General features: G+C 45.2%; 1 protein-coding gene across 1 annotated transcript in view; it reads left to right on the forward strand.

The window, feature by feature from the left end:
- Positions 1-13,534, forward strand: part of CHAT (choline O-acetyltransferase) — a 60,857-nt gene that overhangs the window by 20,146 nt on the left and 27,177 nt on the right. The window contains exons 6-7 of the mRNA XM_006757157.2: positions 187-367; positions 1,383-1,560. Of these exons, the coding sequence (XP_006757220.1) occupies positions 187-367; positions 1,383-1,560 (359 nt within the window). The remainder of the gene's footprint in view (positions 1-186; positions 368-1,382; positions 1,561-13,534) is intronic.

A 13,534-nucleotide genomic window follows, 5' to 3' on the forward strand; every position in this document is an offset into this window, starting at 1 on the left:
ATGGGGAAATCCCTGAGGATCCTCTTGGCCATGGAAATGGGCATTCCACTCCTTTAAACAGTGGAGATTTAAGCTCCTTGACGGCCATCACAGTGCCGTTCTCGTTTCTGTGCCCCGCTTTGCCTAATCAAGTTGCAGTAGAACCAATTCTGACTTCCTGCCTCGCTCCCTACTCTCCCCTTCCAGTCACTCCATCCCCACTGACTGTGCCAAGGGCCAGCTGTCAGGGCAGCAGCTCTGTATGAAGCAATACTATGGCCTCTTCTCTTCCTACCGCCTCCCTGGCCACATCCAGGACACGCTGGTGGCCCAGAAGAGCAGCGTCATGCCTGAGCCGGAGCACATCATTGTGGCCTGCTGCAATCAGGTAAGCAGCCCCCGCTGGGGCAGCCTCTTGGGCTCGGGGAGGACACGTGTGCTCAGGCACTCCTGCTCTTCCAAGGGTGCTCACCCCCTCCCAGAGCCACACAGTGAGCTGGGGCAGAGTGGCCCCAAAGTGGGACCTCCGGACTCCCTGTCAGTTCCGTTTCTCTCCGCTGGTTGGACTTTCAGAATGAGGAGAGTCATCGATTAAGAACACCTTCAGTGGGCTGCCATCCAGCCTGACCCTCCAGGTCAGGTCAAAGAGCTGCCTGGAGAATGGACTCAGGGTCATTAATGAGACCCTGCAAGGCCTCAGAACTCCACATGCAGTGACCGAGGCCGTGACCTTCCCAGAAACTATACACCGACAGACAGCTTTGCAGATGTTGGGACCTCCTTGCCTTTTTATCTGCACTCACTAGTGTGTTTGAGATCTATCCCTATAGCTGTATATGCAACTAGTTTGTTCTTTTTCACTGCTGGGTAGGCGTACACTGGGCAAGTACATACATTTTACTTAGCGTCTCCTACTGGAGACATTTAGGTTCTCTCTGCCATTTTGCTGCTGCAAACTGCTCATATGTACATTCCCGTATACATGTTTCAGGGCACAAGGGTATATGTTTCTCTAAGCCTTAGGCTAAAATGTGTATTTATAAGAGCAATTGCTGAGTCATAGGGTATGCACATTTTAGTTTTAATAGACACTGTCCCCCAACAGTGGTTGTGCCAATTATACTCAATTCCCCGTAAATGTAGTGCTTTTATAAGAACTAAGTACCCCAAAAGCAAGTGTTCATTTAGCTAAGCTTAATGTGAACTTCTCTGAATTGGAGCAGCCTGAAGTCCAGCAGTTAACAAAGTTGAGGTGGTCCCCAACTGGTGACTACTCAGAGTCATGACTACATGGGAGCCTTGGGCCTGAACATCTCCAACCATTCTCAGATCTGAAGGTTCAGTGAAGGCCTGGCACCTGGCCCGGCTGCCGTGAGTGATGTGTTTGACCTGTTTCCCCACAGTTCTTTGTCTTGGATGTTGTCATTAATTTCCGCCGTCTCAGTGAGGGGGATCTGTTCACTCAGTTGAGAAAGATAGTCAAAATGGCTTCCAACGAGGATGAACGCTTGCCTCCAATCGGCCTGCTGACATCAGACGGGAGGAGCCAGTGGGCCGAGGCCAGGACAGTCCTCGTGAAAGGTCAGCCGCGGTGCCCAGCGCATCTCCATGCCCATCTCATCCTCACGTCCATCGGCTTTCCCTCTGCCAGGGTCGGGAACCATGCCTCATCCCCATCTGCCATCGCACTGGAGCTGAGGCCTCCCTCCAACTCAGGACCCGGTAGCAAGTCTTGCTGTCAGCTGAGGTTCCTTGACGCTGAAAGCACCTTTGGTACCTCTTATTTCATCTGACCATGCTCCAGCTCTCTGGGTGACACTGGCTAGCACTGGAACCCTGGGATTTCTGGGAACACTGGCAGGGGGGGCGGTGAGGAGGGAAGATTTTGAGCTGGAGGAAGGCTGGCAGCAATGAAGCAGTTGTGCTTTACTTGTTGGCAGGGGTGGTTCTCATTTGAGGGGTCTGAGTTGCTGGGAGAGCCATCAGATGAGGATTTGGGATGGAGCCCACCTCTGGGAGGGTAGTTGGCTGCCTTCTTTATATGAATTTTTGGTCCTAAACTTTTCATAGTTAAGCTGAGAGTTTCCAAGCACCCCTATAAGAAATCCAGTTATAGTCTTAACATTTTAAAATCATTCTTCTGGAAACTACTTTTCAAATCCAAAGCCAGCTCTATTCCCAGGAACTGGGAGAGCCTTCCTTTCTTGCCCATGTTAGAGACTCCTGGATGAGAGGTGAGACTTCCATCAGCCTCCATCTGTCCCTCAGGTTTTCATTTGGCCCGGTGTCTATCTAGACTCCCCAAGTGTCTGCAAGCTGAGGACTTGTGCTAGGCCTGGAGAGTGTAAGAGATAGGATGAAGTGCCCTCCAGCCCACTAGATAAGAACAGGGGAAGAGAAGGCACAGGGGAGCAGGTTCAAATACACAGTAATGTGATATTTACCCATGTAAGGTAACAGCGACAGCAGTGCCAAATAAGTGCGTCAGGACTTCAGAGTGGGAAGGGAGCCCTTCTAATTGGGAAGATTTCAAAAGGCTTTGTTGGAAGAGGTAGAAATTGTGCAAATCCCTGTGACATGAGTGAGAGCTGCAGGAGGGATGGGTGGCATACAGGCTGGCATACTGGGGGTGGGCAAAGCGGACTGCCCATCAGGGACATCTGTTCTGCCAGTACCATGAGGAGAGCAGCCAGGCTGGCAAAGTGGCCATGCTGACCATACTGGTAGAGTGAGGAGGTAGCAGGCCTGGATCTCTGGCAACAGGCGCTGCATTTTCTGGTCCCCTCCCTAGAACATTCGTCCCACAGGGCTGGCTGGCTCTTTGCACTACTCTGGCTCAGCTCAGCTTCAACACCTCAGGACTTCCTTGAGCATTTCTCCCCAATTATATTCTGTCCCTTGGTCCTGTTTTCTCCTCTTGATCGCATGTTTCACTCCCCAAAGTCAGCTTTTCATTTGCTTGATTCCTACTGATTATCTGCTGCTCTTCCCCAGTCAATAAAGACCAGAAGAACAGTAAGGGCCCAGTTGTATTTGTTAAATAAAAGAAGGAAGGGTTATTAGGAATACTGGGGCCCAGACTTATTTCCCACTTACTAATTAACTATTCTTTCATTCAATTATTGGGCACCTGTGAATGCTTGGTTCTAAATCGGGGTTGCTCAGGCCACAGGGAAGTTGGAGAGCTGAGCCTGTTCTCATGAACCTAGCCGCCAAATTGGAGAATTAATAACATCATTTGAAAGTGAGTTCATTCCCTCAGTAGACCATGGTCTAATCAAATCCCACTCTTCTCCCCTCCGGGGACAGTGACAGGCATCAAAATAATCGCTTTTGCTTCCAGTACGGTTTCCACTTTATTAGCAGGCCAGGCCAAGCCATCTCCCTGCAGGACTGCCAGGGATTGCCTGGAGGTCTCAGTGCTTGGGCTGCCCTAATTGGAATTAATTTGTTAATGGCACTTGATCTGGTTTTCTGAATGGAAGTACTGTTTCTGTGGGAAACGTGACAGAAAGGAGGGGGGGCACACGCCTTCCCTTTGGAAATTCAATTAATCCAGTTAGCACTGACTGTGTCGTCTGTGTGGCAGGAAACCATTTCTTCCCAGAGCCCTCTTCTCTGGAGCAGCCCTTTCCCACAGAAGGCAAGTGGGGAGACCATTTAGAAAACAATTTCAGTGTAAAAGTACAAGATTATGACAGCTTGGGCTTGGATTAAGAGGGAGAATAGAAAGACATGGGTGGGGTCTAGATATATTTCAAAGTAGAAGAAGAAGGACAAAAGAAGTGAGAAGTGTTTCCAGGTCTTTTATTTGAGCAACTGAATAAATGGTGGTCTTATTCGCTGAGATGGGAATCAGGTTGAGAAAGTGGCTATGAAATGGAGAAGTCCTTTCCAAGTATGTCAGGTCTGAGATGCCTTGAGTCATCTAAGTGGAGACATCAAATTAGATCTATGTGTCTGGAACTCAAGAGAGAGGTTAACATGGAGATATAAATTTGAGAGCCATCAGCACATAAGTGATATTTAGTCATGGACCTGAGTGAGATCATCTAGAAGCAGAAGAATGGGGTGTCAGAGGCCAGATAGAGAAAGATGCTGAGGGCATTGAGAAAGCAGCCCTGAAATCAAGAGAAAACCAGATGAGTCACAAAAATCCAAGATGGAAGGAAGCTGCAGAGAGCTCAAGGAAGAGTCACCAGTGACCTTCACAAAGGCCAGACTGGAGTAGTGGAAAGAATGAATGGTCATATGCTGATGGAAGTGATCCAACAGCAGGAGGAAATTGTGTTTGAGGTCAATGAGTAGAATTAGTAAGTGTGGATGACACTTTTCAGACATTATGGGATTAAATGGAGCAGAAAAATTCGGGAGTTGCTAGAAGAGGGTTGGGATCAAGGGAAGTGTTTTTATTAGTAAACGCAAGGGCATGATAGTATGTAGACCAATACATGGACATAATCCCATAGGATAATTAATGAGGAGAGAGGTGATAAATAAAGGGGTAAAATTATTGCAAAGAAAGAAGAAGATGGAACCCAGATAATAGAGGCCTTTGGTTGGTGCCAGGAAAATGGAGATCAGAGGTCCATAAGACTGTGCTGTGGTAGTGGAAGTATGAGGAGGTTTCCAACTGGTAACTTCTGGACTCAGATTAGCAGAGCATGGCCATAAGCTGAGTGGCAGAGGATGGTATTCTGAAGACAAAAGAGAATGCATGAGTCCTAACCAGCTTGACTCAGTGGATGGAACATCAGCCATAGACTGAAGGGTCCTAGGTTTGATTTGGGTCAAGAGCATGAATCTCAGTTGCAGGCTTGATCCATGGCCCTGGTCAGGGTGCATGTGAGAGACAACCAATCAATGTGTCTCTCCCACATCAATGTCTCTCTCTCTTTCTCTCTCTCTCTCTCTCTCTCTCTCATCAATGGAAAAACGTATCCGCAGGTGAGGATTTAATATCTATAAATCCCAAGCCTGCCCCTCCCAGGCCGGCCCCCTCATCTCCCCCCACCGCCCACTCACTGAGGGGCTCCCCACCTCTTCCCCCACGTCCGCCTGGGCCCCGGAAGCCTGCTCATAGCCTCTTGGAAAGTAGGAAAGAGAGCTTACTCATGAAACTTGATAAGATTTATGGACTGTGTCAAGCTCATATTTGAGGATTTGGGGTCATACATTTAGGAAAAACTAATTAGCATTGTTTTGCAGTTTCCCTCCACAATGTTCAGCTCCTCAGGTTCAGGCAAGAAGGTATATCACCAGGTTTAGCCAAGGTTGATGAATAAGACCGAGGGAAAGGGGGAGGTGTGGGAAGGGAATGGTTATAATGTTGGAATCTAAACTGAGTCTGCTAGGGTTACCATAACAAAGTACCACATCCTGAGTGCTAACCCAACAGAAATGTATTTTCTCACAGATCTGGAAACTGCAGGTCTGAGATCGAGTTATCAGAGGGCTCAGTTTCTTCTTAGGTTCCTCCCTTTGGCTTGCAGATGGCTGCCTTTCCTTGTGTCTTCACCTGGTCTTTACACTGTGTCCTAATTTCCTCTTCTTATAAGGACACCAGTCAAGTTGGATTAGGTCCCATCCTGATGACTTCATTTTACTTAATTACCTCAATAAAGACTCCATGTCCAAACATAGTCTCATTCTGAGAAAGTGGGGGTTAGGACTTCATCTTAGGAATTTTGAGAGAACACAATTTATCTCACGATGGGAGGGAAGTGAAAGACAGAGGTGCATAATGGATAATGGAAATAGGTATTGTGGTTCATGGTTTGGGGGACGTCATTGACATGAGTCATGTTGCAATGGGGGTAACCGACTCTGTGAACCAAAAGGTGAGGAGTATGGTCAGAAGGTTGGATGCTTGAAACTGAGACTTCAGGAGGTGTCCCTGGTCCTGAATTCCCAGATGTGATTATGGGAGTGGGGACTGATGTTGGACTGCCACAGTGGGGAGGTTGAGAGTCTGAGAGAAGAGGATGTGAGCTGGGTTATCCACATGGACATTGAAACTACCGGGACAGTGATTGGAGTAGTGATGGGGAGGAGGAAGCTTAATCAGGAGCCCAGATCTGCATGCTGATGAGTTATGAGAAGGTTGGTGGAAAACAGCAATTAAGGGAGTGTTGGCTATGATGGGAGGGTAAACGTCTAGCAGGTGCAACTACAAAGGGAAAGGGTGGGGGGGAGAGGGGTCATATAGGAGTGGGAACAGGGAGAATAAAGTCACCTACCTGACCTGGCCCTTGGGGACATGAGTGTCAAGGAAAAGAGTCTGTGAAAGGGCACAGGGATGTGTAACCCTCAGGGGATACCACCTTCAGGTGAGGTATAAGGTGAACAGAGAATGCATTCAGAAGAAGTTAATGATGCAAGGGGACCAGCCATCACTAGTCAGGCATCAGGAAGGGTTCAGGAAGGAGGAAAGGCAAGGGCAACAGACCCAGGAACAGCGGCCATCATTGCACACAACACTCCCCAATTCTTCACTCCTGGGAGCTACTCTCTCCTAGTTCCAGGCAGGCCTGTCTGGTGGTTATGGGGCTGGGACATCTTTCCAGCCCCATAGCAGCATCACAATTAACACCACGGGGTGGGTGCTTTCCAGGCCATCTCTGCTGAAGGCCCAAGGTCTCCACCTCCCTTCCAGGAACTGGGCAGAGATCAGTGCCTGTGGCAGTGGGCCCAGGCAGTGCTGTCCTGCACGATGCCTGCACTCAGATGAAATCTGCCCTTAAATTCTCATAGGGTCAACTGAGGCCCAGCGAGGCTATTAATTTCATTAACCCTCTCTCCTCAACAGAAGAGGCGGTCCACCCACCCTCAGGCAGGCTGGCTCCCTTTGTGAGGTCCCAGGTTCCTCAGCCCAACCTCCCTGCTATGCCATTGAGAGGGTGGAGGTCACAGAAGTCGAGTGGCGCCACCGTGGCACAGCCCACAAGCAGTAGGGCCAGATGTCTGCTACGAAGTCCATGCCCTCTCTATGCGCTCAGTGTCTCACACCTCCACAGCTCCTCACACAGTGCTTCTCATACAGCGCTCACTGACAACGTGGTGCAGGACGTGTGTGTATTGTCGTCTACATTGGCAGCCGGATCATCCACAGCCAATGCCGAGACACCTCCTGGGAGAGTCAAGGCTACCAGGACCATCACTGGTCTTTATTGGGGAGACTGGAATAAGCAGGATTATTAGAACACAAATAGGATAAAACCAAAGGAGTATCTCCAAAAGGAGTCCCAAGGGCATTTGTGGGCCTCACCCCTATGCCTGTGCTAGCCCAGGAGGGCTTCCTGTGCCAACTAGCACTTGAGGCTTATGCCAACTGCTGTCCTTGTGACTGGGGCTGGCCAAGGACAGTAGAGTTCTCTAACGAACCCCTTAAAACACACACACACACACACACACACACACACACCAGATTCCTCAAGCCCATTGCTTTCCCAGTAAGTCAGGGGGAGGCCCGGGATCTCCATTTTTAAGCACTACCAAACTCCTTTGCAACTCCTTTGTCTTTAGTTTTCATGAGTGCTCCTTTTGCAGCCAAGGTTGGGACCCCATTGTTAGTGGCCTCTGTGCATGATGGTCCCCCTTGATGCTGAACCCTGTCCTGGGCACTTCATTGCTTTAGGTCTTCATTTATAGCCCCGAGGGGAATCTCTTCCCCAAAGAATGGAGGAGGCTGTCTCCCATGGGTTGAGGGAACCCCACCCTTAGAGGTGTCAGCTGCAGAGCTGGGCCTAACCCAACAGCAGGGCTTGGCAGGCGCCCATAATTAGGGACCCCCGGAGGGATGTGCATATCCTCTCAGGACCTTCCTCCCCAGCGAGCTGTGGCTTTCTGAACCCAGAAGGAGCCAACACTGTTATCCTGGTCTGGAAATGTAATTATACATTCAGCCCTGAGTCTGGAAGACTACAGCGCCTGTCAATTTATAGGAAAAGGATAGCCAGCTCGGAGAGCCCACACCCACCCCACTCCAGCCTGCTGGCTTTCCTGGGTGCTGCTGTGAAGATCCAGCCAACAGGCCTGGAGGCAGATGCCTCTGTTTACACAGTCCCGTAAATATTTATCCCCAGCAGCCAATCAGAGCTGGGACACTGCTGTCAAGGAGGGAGCTGACAGAAGGCGGCTGCCTCTGCAGTAGGCCTCGGTCACGGTTTACAACCACCACTCAGGATGGGCGTTTGGCTATTTAAATATTGTCAACCAGAGATAGGCAAGTCTGCTGATTTTAAAACCAATTACACATTAGCAGCCTCTCTGATTTCATTGGCCCAGAAATACCGCCTGGGCTCTTGAGGCTGAATGCTGTTTTCCCTCTTTGGGGGAGGTGAAGTTTGATCCAATGCTCCCTCCCGCAGGGGACGCATGAATGCCAGAGCACCCACTCAAGCAGAGGCACGTGGTCTCGGGCAAGAGGGCTGGCCTTGACATCCCTGCTGTGCCCTGGAACCCGGCTCCCGAGGCTAGGGCACGAGGACAGCAGCCCTCCCTGTGGACTATGGCAATGCAGAGGGCCAGCAAGCAGTGGTCTGGTGCCTGGCACACAGAGGATGTTCACTGAATGAAAGCTTTATTAGATTTGGGGAGATGCTCTGGGGACACAGCCTCTCTGGAAAAATCTGGTGAGCTGAACATCGGCACCTGTTGAATGGGCACTGTCCATGCAGCAGTGATGGTGGCCTATGGCCACAGACTGAATGGTCAGTACTCCTTGCCTGGAACCCCAACCCTCGTTAACTCTGGGATGCTCTTCTGCTTCCCTCCGGTCCGCCACGTACCACATGCCCCATGTGCATAGGTTATAGACACCTCTCTTTCAGTTCCCCCTGGTTGCCATGCCCTCACTTCCATGAAATCGTGGGCAGCACAGTGGTATTTGGGGTACAAGGCAGCTGGGAGGTGGTTTGGGTATCTCCTGCTTTTCTTCACTCACCACCCCACCCCTGATCCCAGAAGTATGGTAGCTCTTTACATCTGCCTTTGTGGGAAGCATGGTTAGAGCACAGAGGAAGAGCAATTCTTGGCTCTTGAGTTCTGTTTTTTAAATTAAATTATTGTAAACATATTTGGGGGTAATCATAGGCGCATATGGACTTGTAAGAAACAATCTTGACTCTCCCCTTTTCCTACCCAATGCTAACATCTCGCCAAACTCTAGTACAACATCACAACCAGGATGTCGCCACTGAGATACTTAAAATACAGGACTTTTCCATTCCTTTATAGCTACACCCACTTCCTCCTGCCCCCACCCTTCTCAACCCCTGGCAACCACTAATCTGTATTATTTCAAGGGTGTTATATAAATGGAATTATATAGTATGAATCTTCTGAGGTTGGCCTTCCTCCCACCCCACTCAGCGTAATTCTCTAGATTCATCCATGGTGCTGCATGTGTTGGAAGTTCATTCCTTTTATGTAGTCTACCGCACGCCTGCATCACAACAGGTGATGTAGCCATTCACCCATCGAAGGATGTTTGATTTTCCCCCCTTCATTTTGGCTATTACAGATAAAGCTACTATGAACATATATGTATAGGTTTTTGTGTAATTGTAATTTTCATTTCAGGAAAAATGCCCAGAAATGAAATTGCTAGGTCATGTGATATCTGCATGTTTAGCTTTTTGAAGAGACTACATTCCCATCAACAATGTCTGAGCGAGCTACTTTTTATGCATCCTCATCAGCATTTGGTTTGTCACTATTTTTTATTTTAGTCATTCTGATAGGCCTGTATTGATACCTTACGATAGTTTTAATTTGCATTTCTCTTTATGATTGATGGTGCTGAATATCTCTTCTCCTGCTAATTTGCCATCTCTATATCCTTTTTGATGGAACAGTGGCTGTTTGGATTTTTGTTATTGTTTTCTGTTGTTCTGTTAGTTCTAAGAGTTGTTCATGTTCTTTACTAGCCCTTTATTGGATATGTGGTTTTATATTTCCTCCCAATCTGTAGCTTATCTTCTCATCTTCCTAATAGGATGTTTCACTGAGTAAATGTTTTAGTTTTGATAAGAAGTCCAACTTATCAAATTTCCTTTTTATGGGTTCTCCATTTGGTGTCAAGTTAAGAATTCCTTACCTAGCTTTACATCCCAAAGATTATCTTTTTAATTTTTTCTAAAAGTTTTTAAATATTACATGGTACATTTAAATTGATGATCCATTTTGAATTGGTTTTTTATAAGGTGTGAGATTTATGTCCAGGATTTTTATTTATAAATTTATTTATTTATGCCTGCTGGTGTTCAATTGCCCTAACAACATTTGTTGAAAAAGCCCTCCTTCCTCCTTTACTTTTACACCTTTTTCAAAATCAGTTGGGCATATTTATGTGGGTCTAATTGCAGGTTTTCTATTCTCTTTCATTGGTCTATGTGTTGATCTCTTTGCCAATACCACACATTCTTGGTTATGTGGCTGTATAATGTCTTAAAATTGAGTATACTGATTTCTCCAACATTATTCTTTTTCCAGATTGTTTTAGCTATTCTAGCTCCTTTGCCTTTTCACACAGACTTTAGAAAATCTTGTCTATACATATAGAAAGCCTTGCAGGGATTTTGATGGGAGCTGTGTTGAATCTGTATGTAAATTTTGGAGAACTGACATCTTTGCTGTGCTGAGTCTTCTGATGCCTGAACACAGTGTATCTCTCCATTTACTTAGACCAGTGATGGTGAACCTATGACACGCGTGTCAGAGGTGACACGCGAACACATTTTTTTGGTTGATTTTTCTTTGTTAAATAGCATTTAAATATATAAAATAAATATCAAAAATATAAGTCTTTGTTTTACTATGGTTGCAAATATCAAAAAATTTCTCTATGTGACATGGCACCAGAGTTAAGTTAGCGTTTTTCAAAATGCTGACACGCCGAGCTCAAAAGGTTCGTCATCACTGGCTTAGACCTTTTTGATTTATTTCATCAGTGTTTTGTAGTTTCAGCACACAACTCCTGTACCTTTTTGCTACATTTACACAGAAGTGTTTCATTTGTTTTGCATTAATTTTGGTGTTCGTGTGTTTGCTACTGGGATACAGAAATACACTTGATTCCCATATGTTTATCTTATATCCTGCAAACTTGTTGAACTCATTTATTAGCTCTAGGAGAGTTGGGTTTTTTCCTTGGGATTTTCTACATAAACAATCACGTTGTGAAAATAGGGGCAGTTTATTCCCTTACTGATCTGTATCCCTCCTCTCCCTTTTCTTGACTGTTGCACTGGCCAGAGTGCCTGGTACTATGTGGAACAGCATTGGCAAGACTGGGTGGTATCTTTTCTTGTTCCTGACTTAGGTGAAAAGCATGTAATCTTTCACCTTTAAGTATGATGTTAGCTATAGGCTGTTTTGTAGATGGTCTTTATGAAGTTGAGGAAGTTACCATCTATTCCTAGTTTTTTGAGACTTCATTATGAGTAGATGTTGAATTCTGTCAAATACTTTCACTGCATCAATTGATATGATGAATTTTTTTTGCAGTCTCTTAATATGATGGATTACATTGATGGATTTTCTTGTATCTCTGAAATAAAGGCCCACTTAATCATGGAGCATAACTCTTTTTATATGTTGCTTAATTCCATTTGTTTATGTATTGCTTACTATTTTCGTATCTATATTCGTTAGGATTATTGGTCTATAGGTGTGTGTGTGTGTGTGTGTGTGTGTTGTTTTGGTGTCAGAGTAACACTAGTTTTCATGAACTGAATTGGGAAGTGTTCCCTCCTCTTAAATATCTGAAAAAATTGTGTACACTTGTGTTAAGTCTTCCTTAAAAGTTTGGTAGAATTCTCCAGTGCCTGAAATTTTCTTTTTTGGAAGTTTTAAACTTACGAATTCAATTTCCTTAATAGTTATAGAATTATCCAATTTTTATATTTTATGTTTGGTGTATTATAGTAGTTTATACTTTTGAAGGGATTGGTCCATTTCAGTTAAGTTGTCAAATTTATGTCTGTAGAGTTCATAGTATTTCCTGATTATCTTTGATGTGTGCATGGTCTGTAACGATAGCTGTTTCATCCTGACGGTGTGTCTTTCCTCTCCTGGATTTTGTTGTTGTTGTTAGACTTGCTAGAGATTTGATTGATCTTTTAAAAGAACCAGCTTTCTTTTCATTGATTTTCTATCTTTCGTTTGTTTTGTTTTCAATCTCACTAACTTCCTTCCTCCTGCTTGCCTTGTGCTTATTTTGTCTTCTTTTCCTGGTTCTTGAGGTGAGAGCTTACATTATTCATCTGAGACTTTTCTTCTTTCCTAATGTCAGCATCTGTGCTGTACATTTTTTCTCAGCGATGCTTTAGCTGTGCTCACAAATTTTGGTATGGTGCATTTTTATTTTCATTCATTTCCATTTTTCGAACATTTCCTTTAAGACTTCCTCTTTGACCCACAGGAGTGTTCATGAGTATTTAAATTTTTGAGACTTTTTCAGATACTTATTTCTACTTTGATTCCAGTGGTCAGAGAACACATTTTGTAAGATTTCAATTCTTTTCAGTTTGTTAAGGGTGTTTTATGGCTTAGAATATCGTCTACGCTAGCATATGTGTTCCATGGGAACGTGAGAAGAATGTGCATTCTGCTGTTGGTGTGTGGGGTGTTCTATAAATGTCAATTAGATCCTGGCGATTGATTGTGCTGTTGAGTTTTGCTATGTACTTGCTGACTTCCTGTCTAGTTTTCTATCAGTTATTGAGGGAGGGGTGAAGCCTCCAAATGCAATTGTGGATTTGTCTATTTCTCCTTCAGTTCTGTCAGTTTTTGCTCCACATGTTTTATCTTGTTTTGTGGCATGTTTAATATACTAGTATACACATTTATAATTGTTATGTCTTCTTGGTATTGTTTGTTTTACATGTAATGTCTCTTGTCATTTTCTTTGCTCTGAAGTTTATTTTATCTGATATTAATATAGCCACTCCTGCTTTTTTAAAATTAATGTTTGCTTGATATAACTTTTTTCCTTTTTTTTTTTTACTTTCAACCAACCTATATAATTATATTTGGTATGAGTTTCTTGTAGGTAGCATATATCTGGGACATGTTTTTAACCTACATTGTCAATTTCTGTCAATGTAATTATTGATATTCTGGGATTTGATTCTGCCATTTTTTTTCTCTTTTTCAGTTCTTGCTTTCTTTTTCTTGCCTTCCTATGGGTTACTTAAACATTTTCTAGAATTCAATTTAAATTTATCTGCAGTGTTTTCAGTGTATCTGTTTGTATAGCTTTTCCTGGTGGTTTCTATAGGTATTACATAATTTATCATAGTCTACTTCTGTTAAAATTTTGCTACTCTAGTGAAGTGTAAGTTTACCACCCTTTACATCTCTTTACTCTTCTCCATTTATAATATAACTAGAGGCCCAGTGTACAAAAATTTGTGCACTCGCGAGGCGGGAGGGGGTCCCTCAGCCCAGGCTGTGCCCTTTCGCAGTCTGGGACCCCTCGGGAGATAACTACCTGCTGGCTTAGGCCAGCTCCCGGGTGGCAGAGAGCAGGCCCCATCCCTAGGTGACGCCC

The sequence above is a fragment of the Myotis davidii genome, unplaced genomic scaffold (assembly GCF_000327345.1).
Source record: "Myotis davidii unplaced genomic scaffold, ASM32734v1 scaffold854, whole genome shotgun sequence".
Taxonomy (NCBI): domain Eukaryota; kingdom Metazoa; phylum Chordata; class Mammalia; order Chiroptera; family Vespertilionidae; genus Myotis; species Myotis davidii.